The sequence below is a fragment of the Micromys minutus genome, assembly GCF_963924665.1.
Source record: "Micromys minutus genome assembly, chromosome: 25".
Lineage (NCBI taxonomy): Eukaryota > Metazoa > Chordata > Mammalia > Rodentia > Muridae > Micromys > Micromys minutus.
Window position 1 is genome coordinate 39571514 of NC_137960.1, and position 22568 is coordinate 39594081.

Sequence of the window (22568 nt, forward strand, 5' to 3'; positions counted from 1 at the left end):
CATAGGGATGGCGCTGTTCACCTTTAATGGTTCGTTCTGGGACACGTAGTCCTCAGGATGTTCCAGAAACTTCTCCTTCGCCTCCGCAGTTGAGAAGTAGTAAATCTTCTCCCGGTATTTTACGGCCTCGTCCGTGTTGCCCGGTTGTAGAACGAAGTTTTCTTTGAGAACCACCGGGCAGAAGTGTTTGGTATCGCCCAAGTGTCTCTTCTTCTCTTTAAGTTTTTCTTCACCCTAGAGATATTGTTCAATAGTAAAAAATTCCAGTTTCATTTTCCTCCCGCCAGTGGGTACACTTTCTCACCTGTCCCCAGGAGCACCCCTTCAGACTCTGTCGGGCAAATAGCTCTGCATACCTAAAAGCCAGACATGCATTGACGCACAAACGCAGCAGCTTTGAAACTAGAAATGCAATGCTGTGCAAAATACTCTGCGGCATTGCTTGTGTCCACAAAAGGAGCAAAGCCGAGACTAGTCAGGTTGAGCGTGGTGGCGTGAAAGTGAGCAGCCGTTGCTTGGCAGAGGTTTAGGTCACACTCCACCCTGCTGGGGCTGTAGCTCACTCACTCCTGGCCGTCCACTGGGGACTGCCGGGGCAGGGCGGGCACTCGAGTAGCTGCTGAAGGGCGGTGCTCCTGACAAAAGCAAAGCTCTTTGTGTTCTGATGGGCTGCGGGATCACTGCTGGGTTTCGGGGTCATTCCTGTGTGGGATTTATACCCAACCGGGCGACAGATCAAAACCAGCAAATCAGACCGAGAGGAACTGCAGAGGCAAGAGGGAACGTTCTTTATATTTCTTCTTTAACTTTTTATTGACTCTGTGGGTTTCACGTCATGCACCCCGACCCCACTTAATCTCCCAGTCCCTCCATACTTGCCCTCTGCCCTGGCAACCCCACTTGCAGTGGGTCATTGGTCTGGTTCGAGGTCTCTGGCTTCTGTTACACTGTCTATACTGGATCTTTACCGGGGACTCCTCTTGGATGTCCTGTCGTTGTCCTTTGTCATGGAGGCTCTGCAGCTTTGGGTCTTCAGGACTGGCCTTTCCCGCATCCCAGCAGATCACAGATGGGGTAACTGTTAGGTGGTCATCTCTAAGCCCTGGATCTGGGCCTGGGAGGTAGCTGAGTTGGTCAGCCTGCCATCTTTCCTGCCACCAGAGTGAGCTCTCTGGCGTTGCCCCAGGCTAGCTCACCCAGTGCCACACCTGCAAGGGGCAGGGTCAGCTCTCGAGCTCATGTCCTCGGGGCTGGCTGACTTCTACCGTGCTGCCCAGGTGAGGGGTAGGGGTGCTCTCCCCAGTGCTGTAGCCTCGGATGGGTGGCGGCAGAGGAGAGGGGAAGGTATCCTTATGGCAGACTAGGGCAGGGCCAGCTCTCCTGGTGCTCACCCACTCTCCTGCCTTTAGGGTCAGCTCTACTGTGTGCACGCCTAGGTGAGGGGTGGGGCCAGCTGTCAGGAGAGGGGTGGGGCCAGCTGTCAGGAGAGGGGTGGGGCCAGCTGTCAGGAGAGGGGTGGGGCCAGCTGTCAGGAGAGGGGTGGGGCCAGCTGTCAGGAGAGGGGTGGGGCCAGCTGTCAGGAGTGAAGAGGGATCATTTTTACATTGTGCTGATTTGGGAGGGGGGAGTATCGAGCTTTTTTTAAAAGTGTGCTGGCTATTATTTATAATTTTTTTAGTCAATATCTTTTATCAAGATGAGAACGTTCCCTTTAGTTTTTTCACACAATGGTTTAAATTTAGTCCTTGAGAATGTCATAACTGCAGAGAATGTATTTCAGTCATCTTGGCTCTGAATTCTTCCCCTCACACTGGACCAGTTTCTCTCCTAACCTGATGTCTTTTTTTTTTTTTTTTAAATGACCGACTGATTCCATTTAGCATTGTCCACGTACACACGAGTGCCGGACCATCTGCTTGAGCCCCGTCAACCTGCCAGGAACCACGCCCTTAAGGACACTGCTCTCCCTCCCAGCAGCTAACAGCTGACAGTCGCTCCTCAGCTGGGGCCCAGGTACCTTTGCCCTGCTTGGTTTTTGAAGCGGTTTGTAAGCACACACCTTTTGTTTTATACAATCAATAATGGACTATGGATTTTGCCAAATGCTGCTTCAACATCAATTGAGATAACCATCTGCCACCCATCAATGATGAGTTACACTGTGTGTTGTCCAAATGTTAAAGCAAGACTTCCTGGGACAAACTCTGCTTGGATATGATAATGTATTATTGTTTTGATACAGTTCTTTTGAAACATTGAATTTTTCTTAAGAGTCTCTAGCTCAGTGTTTGGAGTGGTCAACTGTTGTCTTTCCCTTGGTATGTCTTAACAGAAAGGCATAAATCTCATAGGACGAGTTGGAAAATCTCCCTCCCCTCTAGTTTCTGTTCATATAGAGACTGTTTTATTTCTTCCACAAACGTTTGGCAACATTTGTGACATTTTTCTTTCTTTCAGCTTCTGTATGTCTGAAAAATTTTAATTTGCCTTCAGTTTTTTCCCATTTTTATTGGTTATTTTATTTATTTATATTTCAAATGTTATCTGCCTTCCCAGTTTCCTCTCCCCCTGCCTCTATGAGGATGCTCCCCCACCAGCCCACCCGCTCCTGCCTCAGTGCCCTAGCCTTCCCCTACCCTGGGTCATTGAGCATCCACAGGACTGAGGACCTCCCCTCCCAGTGATGCCTGAGAAGTCCATCCTTTGCTACATGTGCATCTGGAGCCATGGGTCCCCCATGTGTGCTCTTTGGTTGGTGGTTTAGTCCCTTTGCCTTCAGTTTTAAAGATAGTTACTAGGCATACACCTCTGTGTCTTCCTCTTCAGCTATCGTCCCTCCCTCTTCTGGCTTGCACAGGTTTCTGTGAAAAACAGGCCGTCAACCCGATCGCTGTTCTTGTGAATGTGACATGACCTTCTCCTGCCCCTTCTAAGAAGTTATTTGCAGCAGGAATATGACTTGGTCTGTTTTCCTCATGTGACTTTGTAAGAGTTGCCTTGGTCATGGAGTCTCTTCACAGCAATAAGATGCTAATTAAGGCCTCGGAGAGTTCCCAAGGGTTCCAAGTATACATAGACCAGGCCGTTGAAGCTCCTTGCAGGCCTGTTTCCCTTCCTCTCATTGTTTTTCTTGTCTCTCCTCTTTTGCTTCACGTTGGATGCTTCATGACTCCCAGTTCCCTCTTCTGCAGTGTCTAGACGACCATCATCCCAGCTGACGCCTACTTCAGTTCACATTTTCTACTTTTCAAACCACGTGGCTCTCACATCATGTGTCCATCACTGCTTCTGTCTCTATCTCTGCTTCCTGTTCTGAATTTACAGGATGCTGTAATACTGACAGCCTTCTCAACGTCCTCATCATCCAGTGCTGATGTATTTGTTAGATCTACAGCAGACAATAATATATATATATATATATATATATATATATATATATATATATATATATATATATATGTATACACACACACACACACCACACGCACACACAGAGGCAGATTTGACGATCCTTGAGTGCATGTCAAAGTTGATGTTTAACACCACTGATACTCTTGAGCTTGTTCTTACACACAGCTGAGTTGTCTGGAGGCAGTTTAATGCTTTTGGCTCTTGCTGTTGTGATAGCTGGAGCAAAGCACCTTTATTTTATATCTAATTATGCCCCATACCCGAAGCCAGGCTCTTGCTAGCACCTTACCCTGTCCTTTGTGACTGGGGAGATTTTTATTCTGGAGTATTAAAGATGGCCAGATATAAAAACACAAGTTTTCAACATTATAGACAGCTCAGGAATTGCCTGCAGATACGCAGGAGGGACAACTCCATTGCAGACCAGAGGGAGCACAGAATAATGCCCCAAAACTCTGCAGAAAACTTTAGACGAAGAAACACTGACTAGGAGCAGGGTAGACCTCACACCCATTGCCCATGCTCACACCAGCTCTTTGGTGAGAAGCACTGTAAGCTGCTGACGGAAACCAGAATTTATCATTTGCCGATGTGTGCTCACCTAATCCTACGTCACTGTACTTAAATTAGGCAATAAGTTAATTACAAGTGCCTGCTTGTTTAACTCGTCAAATTCTATTTTCTTTGTAAAGATCCATATGGAAAGAACACCCCCCTGCTTTATTGTTTATATAAGCCTAATCTGGCGATTGCCACATGGTAGATGTTTGCTGTCATTCTGGTTTCAGTGATATAGACCTGTGACTGAATCCGGGTTGATCCTGTTGAGCATTGTTCATTATCCTCACGTGAACAGCCTTCCAGCTGCTCCAGAGCTGACTTGCACACGGTTGCTTATATTTATAAAATATTTGTAACATCAATAATCAAATTTTATTTCCTGTAGAAAAAGAAAGTAAAAGGATTTCCCTTTTATGTTTTCCTGGGTGTTCTTTTTTTCTCCCACGTTAAGTAGCCCTGGCATTTTAAAGAGTCATGAAGAACTTTCGTTCATGACCATGGGCTGGGGTCCAGCTGAGCAGCTGATCTCTTGCCCAGCACACATAAGGCCCTAGGCTCAGTGCTTGAGGAACAAAAACAAACCACCTCGAGAGACAAGAGTTAGAGATGCTCCCTATCTGTTTATCCCAAGGTGATAATTACCACTCTGGACACACACGTTCCTCCTCGATTTCTCATAAGATTGAGCAGTACCTCACCACAGCCGTACCTCGTCTTCTTCCTCCTCCTCCTCCTCCTGCTCCTCGTCGGCTTCGGTTTCAGCCTGATAGTCCTCTGCTTCTTCTTCATAATCTTCAGCGTTTAATTCCCAGGCACTGTATTTAAAGGGCCCTGTTTGTGTTTTTAAAGGAAAGTATTTTTAAAATAATAAAAAGGAGTATTAATATTAGTATGATAGCCAAAGGGCAGGAAAGATAATTATCGTCATCATCTCTTGGTTTTGCCGTGTGACAGAAGGCCTCTCTCTAAGTTCTCAGCATGACCAGTGTTAGCCTGGCCATGGTTGCTCTGCTCGGCTGGACTATTCACACTAGGCTGAGAGTGTGTGTGCTATTACCCCCAGATGTAAGAAGCCATTAGAGCAGGCTTAAAGTGCTAAAATGCTTTGGTGGTGGTGCCCACTGGTTTCCGTGGCCGGCAAGGTCAGCCTTACTTTCCATAGTCTCAACTATGCGTTGCAGCAGCTCCTTGGGTGTTTTGTTGGAAATATCCACAGTCAGTATCGGAACCAAGCTGTCAGATATTGTCACCTCCAGGGATTTCCATGTGGCAGTGTAACTGCTCAGCGCTTCCTTCAGTGGTTCCATTTCAGGAACATTGGGGTAGCCATCTTCTGGGAACTCTGGCAGCATGACTTTTTCAAACAGAAGTTAAAAGAGAGAAAAAAACAGGCCTTCAGAAGAGTTTCTTTAGTCAGACTACCAAAACAGTCTATTGTCTTGTTTTTGAAACATTCAATGAAGAAAACTTAGTATTCTTAACAGTAGTGTAATATAAAAGTATATAATATAATTATAAATTTATATTCTAATTATATCGTATATGCTATAAGATGATTAATTACCTACTAGTATTAGTAGTATTAAAGATCATGTTTCTGGTGAGTGAATTTGAATAGTTATTCTTTGACATGAGTAAACATAATTCATATTGAATGGCACACAGCATAAGAAGAAATAAGTAAAGACTGTGACACAAATTAAGGTTTTTGATCGGTCAGGAAAGTAGGTGTGTGGCCAGGACTTTGATGTCCCGGTCTAACCCTTCTGGTGCTCTTTAGTTTCCAGGACCTTTTTGGATCTCGTTCGAGTTCCTGCTTCTGCGGCAGTGTCCTCAGGGGGCTTGAATTCTAAAGTAACATTCCGTAGGAAAGTTTGGCATAAACATTTTATTTCAAAGCTTACTTTAAATCATAGATGATGTGTCTAATTGAAAACAGATTTTTATTAAAGGATGACAGGAAATAGAACCTAAGGCAGAAAATGAATGTCTAAAAGATACAATGTATATAGTCTCAATGTATACAGTCTCAATGTATACAGTCTCAATGTATACAGTCTCAATGTATACAGTCTCAATGTATACAGTCTCAATGTGTACAGTCTCAGTGTGTACAGTCTCAGTGTGTACAGTCTCAGTGTGTACAGTCTCAATGTATACAGTCTCAGTGTGTACAGTCTCAATGTGTACAGTCTCGATGTGTACAGTCTCAATGTGTACAGTCTCAATGTGTACAGTCTCAGTGTATACAGTCTCAATGTGTACAGTCTCAATGTGTACAGTCTCAGTGTGTACAGTCTCAATGTACACAGTCTCAATGTGTACAGTCTCAATGTGTACAGTCTCAATGTATACAGTCTCAGTGTGTACAGTCTCAATGTGTACAGTCTCAGTGTGTACAGTCTCAGTGTACACAGTCTCAATGTGTACAGTCTCAATATATACAGTCTCAATGTATACAGTCTCAATGTGTACAGTCTCAATGTGTACAGTCTTAATGTATATAGCCTCAGTGGGAGAGAATGTTAACTTTGCAAGTATGAGGACCTGGGTTTGAGTCCCCAGTGCCCATGTGCAAGCCTGGGCATTGCTGTGTGTGTGCTCCTTACCCTAGCATTGCTGTGTGTGTGCTCCTTACCCTAGCATTGCTGTGTATGTGCTCCTTACCCTAGCATTGCTGTGTGTGTGCTCCTTACCCTAGCACTGCTGTGTGTGTGCTCCTTACCCTAGCATTGCTGTGTGTGTGCTCCTTACCCTAGCATTGCTGTGTGTGTGCTCCTTACCCTAGCATTGCTGTGTGTGTGCTCCTTACCCTAGCATTGCTGTGTGCTCCTTATCGTAGCATTGAGAGGCTCATGGAACAGCCAGTCTAGACAAAGTGGTGAGCTTCTGGTTCTGTTCAGCAACAGATGCCGACTCAAGGTAATCGGAAGAGAGTGGCAGAGGGAAATACCTGAGATCCCCCTTTGCCTTCCACATGTGTGTGCACCCCCACAACACCACATGCACACACCACACATATATGCACCCTTCTCACCAATACCTTAATTAGAATAGTAGTAGACACTTGGCACATCCCATCCTGGCTGTAACTTAAAATCGTATTATGGTGGTGGCAGATCCGCAATGCCCGACAGTCCTTCTCAGTTATCATTAAAATATCCTCAAGAATGCACCAGGAGCAGGAGGTGGGGAGGAGAGCGGGGCACGGGTTGTTGTGAAGAAGCTAAACAGAGCCTAGTTTTTCACGGTCAAAGGGACAACTTGTAAAGCAGACACGTCACACAGATCCAGCCCGATGGCTTTAGACAAGGCAGACTTTTTAGACATTTTCTCGATCCATAGTCCCCAAGTCTTCCTCAGAGACCAAGGCCGTACATACATATGAACATACAGCGCACATAAAAATGCACACAATCACACAATCATACCACACTAGCTCCTGAGTGACTACTCGGCTTCTCCTTCAACAGGCTCTACTGCATCCGAGCTTTATCAGAGCAGAAAGTGGAAAAGGGACACGCGCAGGAGTTTTGTGGGTGACATGTCTAATTATTGATTGCTGAATTAAATTAAAGCATTATAAATCACAACCAAAGGAAGAGCACGGAGGACACATAGATAACTCCAAAGTGCCTTATTCGGAGTCCGGAGTCTAAAGGGGGCCATCTGAAACAAGTATTTACAAATATTAAAACCTGGTCTAGATGTTACATATGAACATATACAGTGCATCATATACCTACGCATGCATACATATATGAAATCTACAGCTGAGAATGCAGGATACAAGGAAATGGGTTTAAGTGAACTGTGCGTATGAAGTGTGGTTCTAATACATACTCTGCCCTTCTTGTTGGTACTTGGCAGGGTATTACGACAAAGGGAGTGGTAACTCAGACTCCGACAGCTTAACTGCTCTGAATAATTTCTCGTGTACGCCCTTTGTCAATTCCATACTGCATATGCTTAAGGTGTTCATGGGAAGAGGGGACGGGAAGTGTGAGGCAGAAAGACAGGTCGGTCTAAAAGAGGCAGAGATACAAGGAAACTGGCTTAGGTAGGAAACAGTGCAGAGAAGCCTTGCGAAGGAAGTAGCAGTGTTTGCCTGGAGGGCATGTGACATGGCTTCAGTCCCCAGCACGGGATGCAGTGGGGGAGTGTCACACCGGAGAGCAGTCCGGAGCTTTAAGGAGAGGAAGGGCCAGGGGCAGTGGCTGGAAGGACAGTGAGTTTCAGAGGCTGCAGAGAAAGTGAGAAGTGCCCAGGAGATTGATGTGCTCTGGAAACAGGCTGTCTGAGTAAAAGACAGCCGCATGATCCTGAAAAGGGAATCTGAAGGAGCCGGAGGGACTGGGCCGCAGGAGCAAGCCCAGCGGAACCACCAGCCCTACTGTAACCTCAGCTGCAGAAACTCACATTCTTTGTCCTTTCTTGAGGTTTAGATAGGATGGCAGCCACTTTCAGCGACGTGGAAAAGCCGACTTCTTTCAAAATGAGATCAGGCTGAAGAATAGGAAAGGGTGCTTTTCCTATGAAGTGCATGAAGGACTTAAATGTGCACAGTTTCAACTCTCCAAACAAAGTTGAATCAGATCGGTTAAGTAAAACAAAACCAGAACATCGTGGTTAGAAAAACCAAAGGAGGTCTGTCAGAGTATGACTAAAGTATCGTCAGGGGAACACAGTATTGCCAGAGGAACAGTACAACAGCTTAAGGACTGTGGCCCACCGGTCATCACAACCACAGTGGATGTGCCATTGAGAGAAGAGCCCCCAGGACTGCAGGTCCCAAGGGCACCACGCTCTTGTGCGACATTGCTCTGCTGGCCGTCCTGTGTCCCTTGTACTCTATGAGCTGTGTGAAATCTTGTAATCTCCCTGGGCCGTGTCACTGTCACCTAGTGATTGATCTTTTCCAAAGCACTGTGGCTGGGGCCGATTAATGATGGAACCACTGCCCTTAGAAAGAGTTTGTAGATGTAGATTGCTAGTAAAGTTAAGATGGCTTTTAGTGGGTTGGATGTAGAAAATCTTAGAGGTGTAGAAAGGCACACTCTCGGTGATTGTACAAAGGATCGGTCGCTGATGCCACACCCTACCTCAGTTTACCTGTCAGGTTGGAGCTGGTTTCTGACAAATATTACTGGCTGTTTGTAGGTAGAAGCACAGTTATTTCTTTTATTTGTGTGAATTCTACAATTCTGTGGTTAACATAGAGTTAGTCGAAATTGGCTGAATGTTGGAATTCTTTGTAGCAGTTTAGCATCAATGATATCAGTTATGGCCATGGTGTCTCTCTCTCTCTCTCTCTCTCTCTCTCTCTCTCTCTCTCTCTCTCTCTCTCTCCCGTGTGTGTGTGTGTGTTGTGTGTGTGTGCAGTCATCTCATGTAGCTATGCAGTGTACCTGTGGGAGTAATAAAACATTGACTAAGATATGTGCATACTCCCAACCTTCATCATCTATGTATGTATGTATGTATGTATGTATGTATGTATGTATCTATCTATCTATCTATCTATCTATCCCCACCTTTGGATAATACATAGAGGTACACACTCAAGAAGAATTACGGGCAAAGGTGGAGATTGATGGGAGGCAGCTGCAAGCTACGGATTGCAGGAGGCTCCAAAACTAGGGAAAAGCAGGGGAGCCTCCTCTAGACTTCAGAGAGAGTTGCTTGGCTGACTCTTTGGCTTTGGACTAACACCCTTTGGAGCAGTGAGAGAAAGACTTGGGGTTTTAGGTGCCTATTTATTATTTCAACTTGTGGAGTTTTCGCCTCCATTTGAGAAAGCCAGCACAAAGCATGTTTACTGCGTAAGACTTGAAACTCACATGTGGTATGGGGTTTGGAGAAAATGTATCATTTCTTTAAACCAATCACCACACAGAACAACAGAGGGAGAAGGAGGAGGAGGCAGCAAACAGCAGATCAGCAGACAGCCCAGCATCAGTACCCAGGACATGCAGTCATGATGGTGCTGAGTTCATTGGGCTGGAAATCTACCAGCAATGACTTCAGTTTAATTTTTTTCCTTTTGAAAGATTTCTTTAAAACACGGTGGCTTCATTTATAATAGCCAGAAGCTGGAAACAACCTAGATGTCCCTCAACCGAAGGATGGATAAAGTAAAATGTGATACGTGAACACAATGGAGTATTACTAAGCAGTTAAAGAGTGACACCATGTTCCGGCTCAGAGACAGAGCCAGGTCACTGCCATCAGGACTCAGGGTCTGCAGACGGCGGGGCACCCAGAAGATCCTCAGACGTGTTCTCCAACCTGAGTCATGGAGACAGAGCTGGATCGCTGCCATCAGAACTCACTGCCTGCCCACAAAGAGCTGAACACCCAGGAGCAATCTCCATCCTGAGCCCACAGGCTCTCAGACCACAGAACAGACAAGCTCCAGTCAGAGACAAGACCATCTAACTTCACAGATAACAAGATGGCAATAGGAAAGCACAAGAACCTAAGCAATGGAAACCAAGACAACCTGGCAACATCAGAACCCAGCTCTCCCACCACAGCAAGTAGCAGATTTCCCAACACCCCAGAAAAACACAATATGGACTTAAAATCATACTTCAGGATGATGATGGAGATCTTCAAGAACCACATAAATAACTCCCTTAATTATAGGAGAACCAGGAGAAATCACTCAAAGAACTACAGGAAAACACAACCAAACAAGTGAAGAAATTGAAAATGGAAATAGATACATTAAAGAAATCACAAAAAGAGACAACCCTGGAGATATAAAAGCTAAGAAAGAAATCAGGAGTCACAGATGCAAGCATCACCAACAGACTACAAGAGATGGAATAGATGATCTCAGGGGCTGATTACAATATAGAAAACATAGACAAAACAGTCAGAGAAGATGCAAAAACAAAAAAGCTCCTAACCCAAAATATCCAGGAGATCCAGGAAACTATGAGAAGACCAAACCTAAGGATAATAGGAATAGAAGAGGGCAAAGAATATTAATCAAGAGGCAGAGTAAATATCTTCAACAAAATCATAGAAGAAAACTTCTCTACCCTTAAGAACAAGATGACCATGAACATACAAGAAGCCTACAGAACTCCAAATAGATTGGACCAGAAAAGAAATTCTTCCTGACACATAATAGTCAAAACACCAAATGTTCAAAACAAAGAAAAAATACTAAAAGCAGTAAGAGAAAAAGGACATGTAACATATAAAGGCAGATCAATCAGAATTACACCAGATTTCTCAACAGAGACTATGAAAGCTAGAAGATCCTGGACAGACATCATACAGATTCTAAGAGAGCACAAATGCCAGCCCAGGTTACTACATCCAGCAAAAACATAGATGGAGAGACCAAGATATTCCAGGACAAAACCAAATTTATATAATTTCTGACCACAAATCTAGCCCTACAAAGGATAATAGATGGAAAATACAACACAAGGTGAGAAACTACACCCTAGGAAAAGCAACCTAATGTAGTGGAAACTATCAGGACCCCACGAGGGTGACCCCAGTGATGACTCCTAGCAATGGAGGATAAAGAGCCTGAACCAGCCATCTTCTGTCACCAGGCAAGGTTTCCAATGGTGGCACTGTGACGTCAACCCAGGCACAAAATCTTTGACCTACAATTTGTTCTGCATGCAAAATGTCCTGGGGCAATGGTGGCCCAGAACTTGTGGGAGTGGCCAACTGATTACTGGTCTAATTTGAGGCCCACCCCATGACAGGGAGCCCATGCCCAACACTGCCTGGATGACCAGAGACCAGAGGCTGGAAAGCCCAGGGACCTAAACCTAGACACATTATTGGCAATCGACCAATCATTCAACAAAATAAGTCAATGAGATGACTCCTACTAAACTAATAGATCAGTCCTTAGTCCCGTTGTGATCAAAGAGGTTTCCTCCTGCAGCTGATGCAGAGACCCACAGCCAAATATTAGTTGGAACTTGGGGAATGCTACAGAAGAAGGCGAGGAAGGATTGTAGAAGCCAGAGAGATCAATCACCATATGAGAACATGGCTCCCAGAATCAACTCAGCAGGGCTGAGGAGGGATTATATAGACAATGTGACAGTCACAGGGCCCGCACGGGCCTGCAGCAGGTCCTCTGTATACAAGTTATGGCTGTTGGGTTGGTGGTTTGGAAGGGACTCCTGACAGTGGGAGCAGGGGTGCCTTGAGTTATTTTGCCTGCTCTTAGGACCCTTTCCTCCTACTGGGTTGTCTAGCTCAGCTTTGATGTGCCTGGTCTTCTTGTATCTTGTGCTGTGTTCCATTGATGTCCCTGACAGGCCTGTTCTTTATTGAGGGGAGGCAGGGTTGGGAGAGTGGATCTGGGGGAGAGAGAAGGCTGGTGGGATTCTGGGAGGAGAGGAGGGAAGGGAAACTACACTCAGATATATTAGATGAGATAAATATGAATAACATTAAAAAATTCATTCCTCTTGGTATTTTGTCTACATAACTATATATGAACCATATGCATAGATTGCCTGTGGAGGCTAAAAGAGGGTGTTGAATCCCCTGGAATTAGAGTTATAGACAGTTGTGAGCTGCTTTGTGGGTGCTGGGAACCAAACCTCTTAACAATAGAACCGTCTTTCTAGCCCCAGCACCTCCAGTTAAACTTCTTCATTAAGTTCTTAAAATTTAGGAAGCAGAACTTACATAGTTATAAGGTAAAGATATCCCTAAGACCCACTAGGAAAACCATAGGCTGAAAACAAAATTAAGTCAGGAAGTGAAGAAGGCATTGGATCTAACCACCAGCTCGTAATGGCCCCTGTGGTAGTGGAAGGGCTTGCTTTTAAGGACTAAAGGCTTCAGGGGAAGGTGGGACTAGAGAAAACAATGGTTCTTTCTCTTCCCTCCCTCCTCAGTTTGGATAGGGCTATGAATTGAACAGAAAGATAACTAACTCTCAAACTAGAGAGCAATTTAGTCCCCAAGAACATCACAAGTCTGCTATGGCTCTGCAGTGCGCTAGCAAAAAAAATGTCTTAATATACAGTAGATAAAATGTCATCTAAAATAGCCTTTAATACACTGGTACAGGAGACAACTTCCCGAACAGAACACCAACAGCTCAGGCGCGAAGATCAACAACCTCCTGAAACCAAAAAAGTTTCTATAAGGCAAAGGACACTGTCAATGGGACAAAATGGTAGCCTACAGACTGGGAAAGATCTTCACCGATTCTACATCTGACAGAAGGCTGATACTCAAAATGTATAAAGAACTCAAGAAGTTAAACACCAACAAACAGATAACATGATTTAAAAATGGGGCTAAACAGAGAATTCTCAACTGAGGAATCTTGAATGGCAGAGAAACACTTAAAGAAATGTTAAACATCCTTAGTCACCAGGGAAATGTAAATCAGAGTGACCCCGGGATTCCGTCTGAGATTCCGTCTTACGTGTATTAGTATGGCTAAGATAAAAACTCAAGTGATAGCAATGCTGGTGAGGTTGTGGAGCAAGGGGAGCACTCCTCCATTGCTGGTGGGGAGCACTCCTCCATTGCTGGTGGGGGAGCACTCCTCTATTGCTGGTGGGGGAGCACTCCTCCATTGCTGGTGGGGAGCACTCCTCCATTGCTGGTGGGGGAGCACTCCTCTATTGCTGGTGGGGGAGCACTCCTCCATTGCTGGTGGGGAGCACTCCTCCATTGCTGGTGGGGGAGCACTCCTCCATTGCTGGTGGGGAGCACTCCTCTATTGCTGGTGGGGGAGCACTCCTCCATTGCTGGTGGGGAGCACTCCTCCATTGCTGGTGGGGAGCACTCCTCTATTGCTGGTGGGGGAGTACTCCTCCATTGCTGGTGGGGAGCACTCCTCCATTGCTGGTGGGGAGCACTCCTCCATTGCTGGTGGGAGGGCAAACTTGTACAACTACTCTGGAAATCAATTTGGCGTTTTCTCAGAAAACTGAGAATAGCTCTACCTTAAGACACAGCTATACGACTCCTGGGCATGTACCCAAAAGATGTAAGGGAGGGATCTGGAGTAAAGGAGGGAGGGGGGCTGTGATCAGGATGTAAAGTGAATAAAATATAATACATTATTGAAAAAATGTTATTCAAAAGCAAGATAAAAAGTTCTCAAAAACCTATTCCTGCCCATTCCTATTCTAAAGTTAACCTATCCCTTATTAATTCTTATTATTATTTATACTATTAGCCTATCCCTTGTGCCGTTTATTCTTAACTAAAAGTGAATCTTCGCTTCAAAACAAAAACAGCAATTTGAGGTTTATGGAACATACTTGAGTCTAAACTATTATGTGTCTCCCCAGAGCAATGGAACAGTGACTAAACTAAGACGCTGTTGCACTGATGGGGACACTGGCAGGAAGTCACCACACCTGCTCAAAGCAGCCAGCCAGATGTGCAACAGCTGGAGGGAAAGAATATACGTGTGTGAGTGAGAGAGAGAGAGAGAGAGAGAGAGAGAGAGAGAGAGAGAGAGAGAGAATGTGTGTGTGCATGGGAGTGTGTGTGTGTGTGCATGTGAGTGTGTGTGTTTTTGTGTGCAAGTGTGTGTGTTTGTGTGTGTTGTGTGTGTATGTGTGTGTATATGTGTGTGTGAATGTGTGTGTATGTGTTTGTGAGTGTGTGTTTGAGTGCGCACGAATGTATGAGGGTGTGAGTAAGATACAAAGATGTCTGAAGCAAAGCTGAGAGACAACACATTTCTTTAGCTGGGTGGAAGTCGATACAAGGAGCAGAGTGGGCGTCAGGAGTCCTGGAAAGAGCTGACCTTCTGGAAGACTGACTATGGATGAGAAGTACAGCAACTGCAGAACAAAACTGAATGGTCAACGTTGAATTATCAGGAGCAATCTTTAGCCAGCAGAAGGTTTGATTGTTCCCAGGACTTTTGTATTCACACACAAGACTCTAGGAGCCAGAGCATGAGCATGCACACGTGTGTGTAAACACAGACACATAATAAATAAAAGCAAGTGTGACTGTTCAAAGGCACATAATACATCACTAGGGAACTTCAACCAACTCTTCCTGTGTCATACGGCATTCACGTTAGCTAACAACTCATATTAAAGATGACAATCATTTAAAAGATCAGAGATTCAATCATTATACATGATACAATACACTAAATTATCACAGCATATCCTACATATGCACACTTACTCTGCACCCATTAAAACTTACTGTTTTCCTTTCTTTTCTTTCTTTCTTTTTTGTTTTTTGAGGAAAGGTTGTTCTATGTAAAGTCCTGGTTGTTCTCAAACTCAGTATGGAGACCAGGCCAGTCTAGAACCTACAGAAACTCACCTGCCTCAGCCTCTCCAGTGCTGAGATTAAGGGTTTCTGCCACCACACCCAGCCGAGACACTTTTATAAAAGAGTGAAATAAAATGCTGAGCATGTCTGGGTGCAGGTAAGAACGGCTTTCTTCAGGAATGCTGGCGACTCTGTAGGAGTTCAGGCGCTCCTGTGTTTGCTTGTAAGGTGGGATTACATGACAGAACGTCTTGCTTTTTTGGATAAAGTGTCCTATAGACCATGTGCCAGTCCCAGTACTTCATACTCTCTAGCCCCTCCCCCTTTGTATTCCTAGACAGCTTCCATTACACATTCATGCACGAACATATGGGCAGGAACACACACACATGCACACACATACACACATGCACATCAGTTCTTACACACACATGTGCACACAAGCTCTCTCTCTCTCTCTCTCTCTCTCTCTCACACACACACACACACACACACACACAAACACACACACACAGAGGGCCATCATTCAAGTCTAACCTGCTTCAAGTTCAACTTCTGGGGCCTGAGATGTTTCAGACGCCTCGGGTAACGACAACTCTCTGGTGTATTCATGAATTTCTTGTGCCTCGGTTTCTTCGTGGATTTCAGATTCCTCAACATCAACCTCCTCCTCAGCCTCATTATCAGGATCTTCAACATCTACAAAGCATGACAAGAAATAAGTTATTATCCAGTCAAGGCCAGTGGTTGTTGGATAGTGTGAGGTGCAGAGCAGAAAAGACGCACAAGAAGCTAGTCTAAACTGAGATGTGTGCACGCGTGATGTGGGTAATGAATTTCAAAGGTTTGGAAAACTTAATGTAGAATATGTAACTACTGGAAATTAGAAGTGACTGATGTGGCTTCCACACTTCTATTGGGCAGTGCCAGACTGACTCCCCACATAGATAGTCTGGAAGCAATGACAGGTTGATTATAGCTCACTGTAGCGGCAGCCGAGCATGTTTGCCTATGTGTTAGCCGTACACTCAGGAAGTTCTTCTGAGGAAGGTGGCCGGGCATTGGAGAACCCATCCCCCGTGTCTCTCATGTGTAGTGATACAGTTGTTTCTGAGTTCTCCTTGCACATCTTTCGCCACTACCTTTCTTCCCAGACTCATGTTCTGCTGGTGATGCTCTGGCACCTGGGGTTGATCTAAACCGAGGTTTGAGACCCGACAGCGGCTATGGTTGTGTCGTGTTTGTGTTAGGCTGAAGGTTTTATGGAAAGGCTCACAAGCATGAGGTGGCTTTCATAAACTCTTACTACAGCTTGTGAGTAAGTGAAGTGATCTATGAACTTGAATGTTTTTTGGTAATGTATCACTTATTAAAAACGGTCACATGCATCAGGTGGTGGCTCATTCCTTTAATCCCAGCACTTGAGAGGCAGTGGCAGAGGCAGGCAGATCTCTGAGTTCAAGACCAGCCTGGTCTACAGAGTGAGTTCCAAGACAGCCAGGGCTACACAGAGAAACCTTGTCTCGAAAAACAAAAGAACCTCAAATCAACAACAAAAGATCATATGCATCTAATTTATGTATACTCATTTATGCTATGTTTATCTATATTAGGTACATTATAAAATATTTGTAACATTATGTAAATATAATGTTATAAAAATTCAAAAAAATTTATTGGCTATTTTGTTTATTTATGTTATAAAATTATAAAGAGTTCACACACTCTTTTTCTAAGACCCCTTTGGGACACCTGTGCCCCACAAAGGTTGGGAATGAGTCAAAAGGCATTTTAGGAGCCTTGAACTATTTGTTATTTGACTGTTGATCATGTGTTATGTTAGTTACCTATTGATTATCGATTAATAATAAATCTCTGCAAACCATCGCTTGAACTCTGGCAGATTCCATGAATAAGGCATTTGGCAATTGCTCAGCTGAGTGGTTCTGGTTTGCCATCTCCTGATTTGGGGGATCTGTTGACCAGGCCTGCAGTGTCTGAACCCTGATTTCCAGGGTGGGAAACAGAAACCAATTATATTGAAAAACAGTTGTTGAAACACAGAATTATTTGGGGCTACAGCAAATGTGCTAAAAAAAAAAAATGCCCAGCAGCAGTCTGCATAATTACTATACCAGGAACAGTGTAAACACAGATGTAACAAGGACATAATCGAACAATATCTGCATTTGTGTTGATGGCAAGTCAAGAAACAGCTAACGCCACGGTGCTTCCTTGTCTGCGTCCGTGGGCAGAGGGGACACTAGGCCTACTTAGAGGTTAGTGAAAATAATAGAGTTAACCTTCACAGACCTCGACTCTAATTCCTAGACCCCAGTTTGAAAAGCCCAATCTTAAAGAGATAGTTCTCATAAAGGCGTGGAAGTAGGAAGACACAGGTATCGAGAGAGTTTGGCTGTGCCCTTCCAGAAGAAGCAGTCATCACAGCCCCATGTGAAGCATGGCAGAGGTACATTTGTAGTGTAGCCTTAGAGGGTGCTCGCACAGTGTGGCCTTCTTAGAGGAGCACGGGTGGGTCTTGTGTTGGGAGCACCCCTTTTCTGTCTGGGAATCTTTGTCCTGTGGATCCATTATCCCAGTGAACATCTAATTTAATATGGAAATTAGAACATTTGGGGGATGAAAAGGTGCCTTCGGGACAGAGGCGTACACCTGCACCCTGGGCAAACCAGGAGATGTCTTTATACCCCGCTCAGAAGCGGCAGGAACGAGGCCAGGCTAAAATAAAGGATGTGCTAAGTGTTTAGTCTGTGCCTACCTTTTGATTTCTTAGCTTCAAGTTCCATTATCCTTTGTTTTTCCTCTTCCAGTCTTAGCTCCTCTTCTTTGGCTTTTCTGAAATGAAAACAAACAAACAAACAAAAATTCAGTTTAGAAAAAAATCAGGCGAGACTTCTTAGAGGGTTAAAATGCTCACAGTGATAGGCATCGACGTCTCCACCGTCAACTTCCCACTCTGCCTTTTATTCTGCAGTGCACAACCTTATCCCAGTAGTTTTGCTGAGAGGATATGGGATGTTATAACTTAAACTATGGCTGTCAGTCAGGTGGCCTGTTACACTGAGTGAAGGAGTCCCCGAGGGGAGTTGAGAGGAAGAGGATCTGGAATGTTCCCCTAAGACTCCATAGGTGATATCCATTGTATAATGTTAAGTGAAAAAAAAAAAATAACCAACTCGTGTATGCACCTATATATACAACACAATTTTAACTTTTTAGCAGTATGTATGAGAACTTGAAGGTGAACATTAATAAAATTGTAGACAGTAATCTTTTCTGGATAGTAGTATTCTGAGAGTTCCATTTATAACACACTAGTTTTTTCCTCCCTTGGATAGGAAACGTAATGTTTATTTTTAATCATAAAGAACTGGGGTCTGGAGAGATGACCCAGGACTTAAAATACTTGCTGTTTTTATACAGGTCCCAAGTGTTATCCCAAGCACCCACATACAGCTTATAACCATCTGTAAGTACAGCCCCAGAGCATCTAAAGTTCTTGTCTAGACTCCGAGGCTACCTGCACCCACATGTGCGCGCTCTCTCTCTCTCTACACACACACACACACACACACACATGTATATATATGTATATATATATAATTTAAACTTTTAAAAATATGTATTATTTAAACTTTTCTAAGTTTATAATTAAAAAATAAAGCTTTAACACACAAATAATAAATTTCTTTTATTTGGGGTTTGGGTCTTCGATTTGGGGTTTGTTATATATTATTATGCTAAATACTGGTCCACAAGGCCTGGTTGCCCACAGAGACTCAAGCAATTAATGCTGTGGGGCAGAGGACTGTGAAAGGTATCTTGGTTCCCACTCTAGATAAGGTTGAAGCCCTGGTGACCTTAAGGGACAGTAGGCACTCCCCTAAACTTCCAGGAGGCCAGGCTCCTCTCAAGTAGCACCCCCACAACCTCCTGTAGAGAGGTTTTTGGTCATCAGTCACAGAGAGGCAGGACCACGCCCTCCCTTATGTAGATGAGGTCTTCCCAAGCTCTCGGGCCAAGCCAATAGGAAGCACCTGCTGTCAGACCCTGACCCACCCCAAAACTGTATTTGAGAATCCTAACCAGAAGGAATAAAGATGTGTAAGAAATACTCCATCATCTGAGAGCTTCTGTCATGAGAGCTGTAATACTGCTGCTTAGGGAAGAGATGTGCTCTCCCAAAACTGCTGCCAAAAGCGCCCTTGTACCCCTCACGGGCTGGCCACTCTCCTGCTGGCTTAGCCAGCGATGTCCTGCGGCAACTGAAGTGGCAGGCGGTGTAAACGAGAAGGAGCAGCAGTGGAGGCGGCGGAGGCAGTTCTCTCCCCTTCTGAACCCACACGCCTATCCGGACCAGAGATCTCCGTGGAAAGCCTCCAGTACGCAGGCGCACATCTGGCGGCCACTTGGTACTCGAACAGGGACAGGACTGAATGAACAGTCAGCGCCATCGCCTGGGTTCGGACAATCTGAAGGGGCAACTGAAGCCTCCTGGCCAGAGCTACACTCTGGTGTTGGCAGAAAGAAAGACCCTCTGGCCCCTGTCTAAATCCCGACAGCCCACCCACAACTGGTGTTGGTCTCTCTCTCTCTCTCTCTCTCTCTCTCTCTCTCTCTCTCTCTCTCTCTCTCTCTCTCTCTCTCTCTCTCTCTCTCTCTCTCTCTCTCTCTCTCTCTCTCTCTCTCTCTCTCTCTCTCTCTCTCATGTCTCCTTAAAGCAAAATGGAAACCTGGTAATGCAGAAGCCGGGTAAAAGCCAGGGCGGCTGCCAGTTCTTAAATCTGCTGGAAGGCTTAGCGTTTTGAACGGCTGTGGAATCCCCAAAGCTGAAAGGCCGAGGGAACATTCCCATTGGACAAAGCGTTTCTCCTCTTTTTTCTCATGGGCAACTTGTCATCACATAAAAAATTTCCCCAGGCCAGGAGGATGTGCCTTACTAAAATCCCACGGATTAAAAGTAGCCCCCAAAACAAGCCTTGTTTTGGGAGGAAGTCCTTCAGATAGCTCCATGAATGGCCAATGACATTATTTATAGCTTAGGCTCATGGACGTGAGTAGCTTCTCTCAGCAAAAACAGATACCCACGAAGGAAAATCACCTTCCTGTGAATTTTTGCCGATCTTAGCCACAATTAGGCAGTGCATACGGCCATCTAAATCAGGACAGTCTAATAGCAACACAGCTCCTGAGCCTCCTCAGATAAGCCCAAAGATCAAGGTCCAAAAAACCACCCTATTTCAGATCTCACAGCCCTTACCCAACCAGTAAGGGAAATAAAATCCATCTGCCCACCCCTGCCTCTTTATGCTTAAGAGAAGACACCAAATAAACTGTCTGCTCCTCTTGCCCCTCCCTCCCACCCAAGGGCAGGGCTCCATTAAAAAACCAAAGGAGCCTCTACCTGCCTCTCCACTTACTCCACCTCCCCCTATCCAGGTGAGAGAGGTAGCTTCCCCCTCCTTCTCTGAGCCATAAAAATGAAAGACTTATAAAACCAGTAGACAAAACCTGCCAAACTCCCTAGTCCCTTATCCCCAACCATCTGTTACTCAACAACTTTGTAACTTTCAGGATTCCCTTGCAAAAATGAAGCTCTGTGTCTCCATGTTACTCAGGGGTCTGATATGGAACTAAAACCCCCATGTGACCAAGCATTCCCTGTTAATATCAACCCCAATTGAACTAAACCACTTGACTTGTACCCTTTGCAAGTCTCAGACTTAAAAGAACTCAGGCAGGCAGTGAAGGAAGGTGGAATCCATGTACCCTGGACAAAATTTCTTCTGCAGAGCCATATTGCCAACCTAAACACCCCCCAAGATTGGAGAGTTATCTGCTGTTCTTCCCTGCCCGGCCCCATGTTTTTGAAATAGGAAGCCTTATTTTCAGATGAATGCCTTGAACAAATCACACAAAATAGAAACCAAAGTGACACCCCTGGAGTTTTAATGAACTCTTAGGCCAGAAAGACTTTTCTACCAGAGCATAGCAGGCAACTCAGCTGGCAGGGTATTATAACCAGGTCATCTTCTGTGCGATCCAAGCTTGGGGCAGGCTCAGCCCACCCTCAGGATTACAAGACCCCACCTCCCTCCTGCTGCCTTTCCATCAAAATCCTGAAGAGCCCCTGTCTGATTTTATTCTCAGAACTAAAATGAGCCTAGAAAAAAAAAAATCCAAATCCCACAGCCAGAGATCTCCTTCTTAAAACCATTGTATGGGAAAGCATGGCTTCTGAACCCAGGGTCGCTGGGAGGAGCATCAAGATAGGTGGATTGTGGCAACCTGAGATATAGGAACCACATCACACCAGATTACATCTGTGGCTCAGGCATTTGTAGCATAAAAACAGAAGGAATCTGCTTCAAATGTGAAGACACATTGGAGGACATTGGAGAAATGAATGCCCGCAAAACTCTTTCTCCACAACAGATCCTAACCCACCTAAGAGAATTTGTCCCCACTGTAGGAAAGGTTTCCACTGGAAGAGACAATGTACTGATGTACACGATAAAGATGGTAAACCACTGGAGTCTGTACACTTCAGATGGGGCAGCCCTCAGCTGGAGAAAAAATCAGTACTACTGCTGATATTGCTCCTACGTCATTGGACAAGCAATGGCCCATAATCTTACATATTAAGGTACATATTACATATTAACTGTGGGAGACAAGATCATTTGAAAAGGGATTATAGATAAGCAATTCCTAGAGACTTCTCTAGAAGACCTTCTGGGATTTGTAGAAGGTTGGTAAGGGCAGGCACTAGTCTAACAAATGCAGATCAGTAAGAGATATGCAGGGTAATTCCTTATCGATAGGAAAATGCCTATGAGATAATTCTTTAAACATGGAAAACTCCCTAAGGGCGTTCGCTAGTACCCCAGAAACAAACAACATGAGCCAGGTACTTCCTGTCAGTGATCTACAGAGCAACTAGAGAAAACTAAACTAGGTATTGAAGACCTAAAGCATGCTACAGAAGGCCACACCACTCTGGACTTAATCACAAGTAGCCCACCAATCAAGGCAGAGCAGCTCTACCTGATAGAACAAGAAATTCTGGAGGTATCAGGAAACCAACACCTCCCCTAGCTTTAAAATGGCTAACTGATAAACCTGTCTGGGAAGAGCAATGGCCCTTGAACGAAGAGAAATTATAGGAACTGAGCAGTTAGAACCTCAACATATAAAGCAGTCTACATGTCCTTGGAATTCTCCTGTATTTGTCATTAAAAAGGAATCTGCAAATAAGATGTTGACAAACTTACAGGCTGCAAATACAGTGGGTCCATTATAGACTGGAATCCCCT

General features: G+C 44.7%; 1 protein-coding gene across 1 annotated transcript in view; it reads right to left on the bottom strand.

Annotated features, from left to right (window-relative positions):
• Nucleotides 1-22568, bottom strand: part of AK9 (adenylate kinase 9) — a gene marked incomplete at both ends in the record, with an annotated part of 106867 nt that overhangs the window by 40750 nt on the left and 43549 nt on the right. The window contains 5 exons of the mRNA XM_080938205.1: nucleotides 22-234; nucleotides 4682-4803; nucleotides 5126-5326; nucleotides 15769-15930; nucleotides 18011-18087. Of these exons, the coding sequence (XP_080794331.1) occupies nucleotides 22-234; nucleotides 4682-4803; nucleotides 5126-5326; nucleotides 15769-15930; nucleotides 18011-18087 (775 nt within the window). The remainder of the gene's footprint in view (nucleotides 1-21; nucleotides 235-4681; nucleotides 4804-5125; nucleotides 5327-15768; nucleotides 15931-18010; nucleotides 18088-22568) is intronic.